Source organism: Gekko japonicus, unplaced genomic scaffold (genome assembly GCF_001447785.1).
Source record: "Gekko japonicus isolate JY-2015 unplaced genomic scaffold, Gekko_japonicus_V1.1 scaffold1072, whole genome shotgun sequence".
NCBI classification, from domain to species: Eukaryota; Metazoa; Chordata; class Lepidosauria; order Squamata; family Gekkonidae; genus Gekko; species Gekko japonicus.
The window spans coordinates 135,848-137,300 of NW_015173154.1; the positions used below are offsets into that span (position 1 = coordinate 135,848).

At 56.4% G+C, this 1,453-nt stretch overlaps 1 protein-coding gene across 1 annotated transcript in view; it reads left to right on the forward strand.

Moving 5' to 3' along the window:
* The first annotated feature begins 1,178 nt into the window (after positions 1-1,178).
* The window catches only part of LOC107119804 (diacylglycerol kinase eta-like), a 206,573-nt gene continuing 206,298 nt past the window's right edge, over positions 1,179-1,453 (forward strand). Inside the window, exon 1 of the mRNA XM_015422396.1 lies at positions 1,179-1,241. Within this exon, the coding sequence (XP_015277882.1) occupies positions 1,179-1,241 (63 nt within the window). The remainder of the gene's footprint in view (positions 1,242-1,453) is intronic.

Consider the following 1,453-nt stretch of genomic DNA (forward strand, 5'->3'; position numbering starts at 1 on the left):
TGCGCCCCTCGGGCCCCCCCCCCCCGCCGCCGCCGCCGCCGCCTCCTCCGCTGGCACCCGGCTGGACGGCCTCGGGCGAGCCACAGTGCTGCCAGAGCTCCCAGGCAAGGCTTCCCTCTGCGCTGGCTGTGGGGCTGCTGCCTCCCTCCGTTAGCCTGCTCGGGAGCCCCCTCCTCCCTCCCAAAGCTGCCTTGAATGCAGGATAGGGCCTGAAACCTCTAACTGAAGTGCAATGTAAAGCTTCCTCCTGGGCTAGGATCCAGATCCACCCAATCCTGTTACTAGCCCAGGAAGCACCTAACCAATCACGCGGGAACATCCGTGATTGGTCCTTATGTGAACAACCTTATTGGTTGGTATTTGTACAGTGGGTGTGGCTACATTAGCCGGGAATTTTTAAGCGGCAATGTAAAGGCTGTTCTGGCTATCTGGTGTTGACCCCTGTTGGATAAAGTTGTGTTCCAGTGGAAGAATAAAGTTGTGTTCTTGCTGAATCACTCTCCAACTGCCTTGTTAAGCAAGAAACTTAACAGGGATGGGATATTAGTGTGGGTAGGCAGCCCCGCTAAACAAGCATCGCGCTGTGGCCGATCAGCAGCAGGCACCGCCAGATCTGGAGGAACCGCCTGCAAGGATGGCCAATAACCAGAAGTTCGAGGCATTCGAACCCACCACCGAGGACTGGGACGCTTACCTGACGAGGTTCGACTTCCACCTTGAGGCAAACGACATCGCAACCGAAGAGAAGAAGCAGGCAACCCTTCTGAGCTCTTGCGGCAAGAGCGGTGTTGACATTGCCCGGTCGCTGGTAGCACCAGTGGACATCGAGACGGTCTCGTTCAAAGATCTGAGAGAGAAGTTGAAAGCGCACTTCTCTCCTCAGCCGTCAGAAATCACCTGTCGGCATGCCTTCTATAAAAGAAGTCAAGCAGCTAACGAGCCAGTGGCCGAGTACATAGCGGCGTTGCGCAAGTCTGCGAGGCTCTGCAACTTCACTAACATCAAAGAGGCCCTCCGAAACTGACTGGTGTGCGGGATGAGGGACGAACGGTTGCAACACCAGTTGTTCCCCCACACCACCCTGACTTGGGCTGTCGCCTGCTCTGAGGCCATCACCGCAGAGGCAGCTGATAAGTCAACCAGAGAGGTACACCAGCGGTTGGCGTCGACAGAGCAGCATGTACACCACCAGTTCCGGCAACGAGAGTGGAGACGTCGACGAGGACATGTACGAAGTCAAGGCAGGAGCTGACAAGCGGACCTGAGTGAAGCCTGCAGCCAGCCCAGCGTGCGCTGGTTGTGGCAGGAACCATCCTCGTGAGCGCTGTTGGTCAAAAGACATCGTGTGTCGAGCGTGTGGGAGTGTCAGCAAGCTGCCAAAATGTTGTTTTCCCTGTACACATGTGCATACCTTCCTTTGCGCAGATGCGCATACCTTCCCCTCTTGCTAATT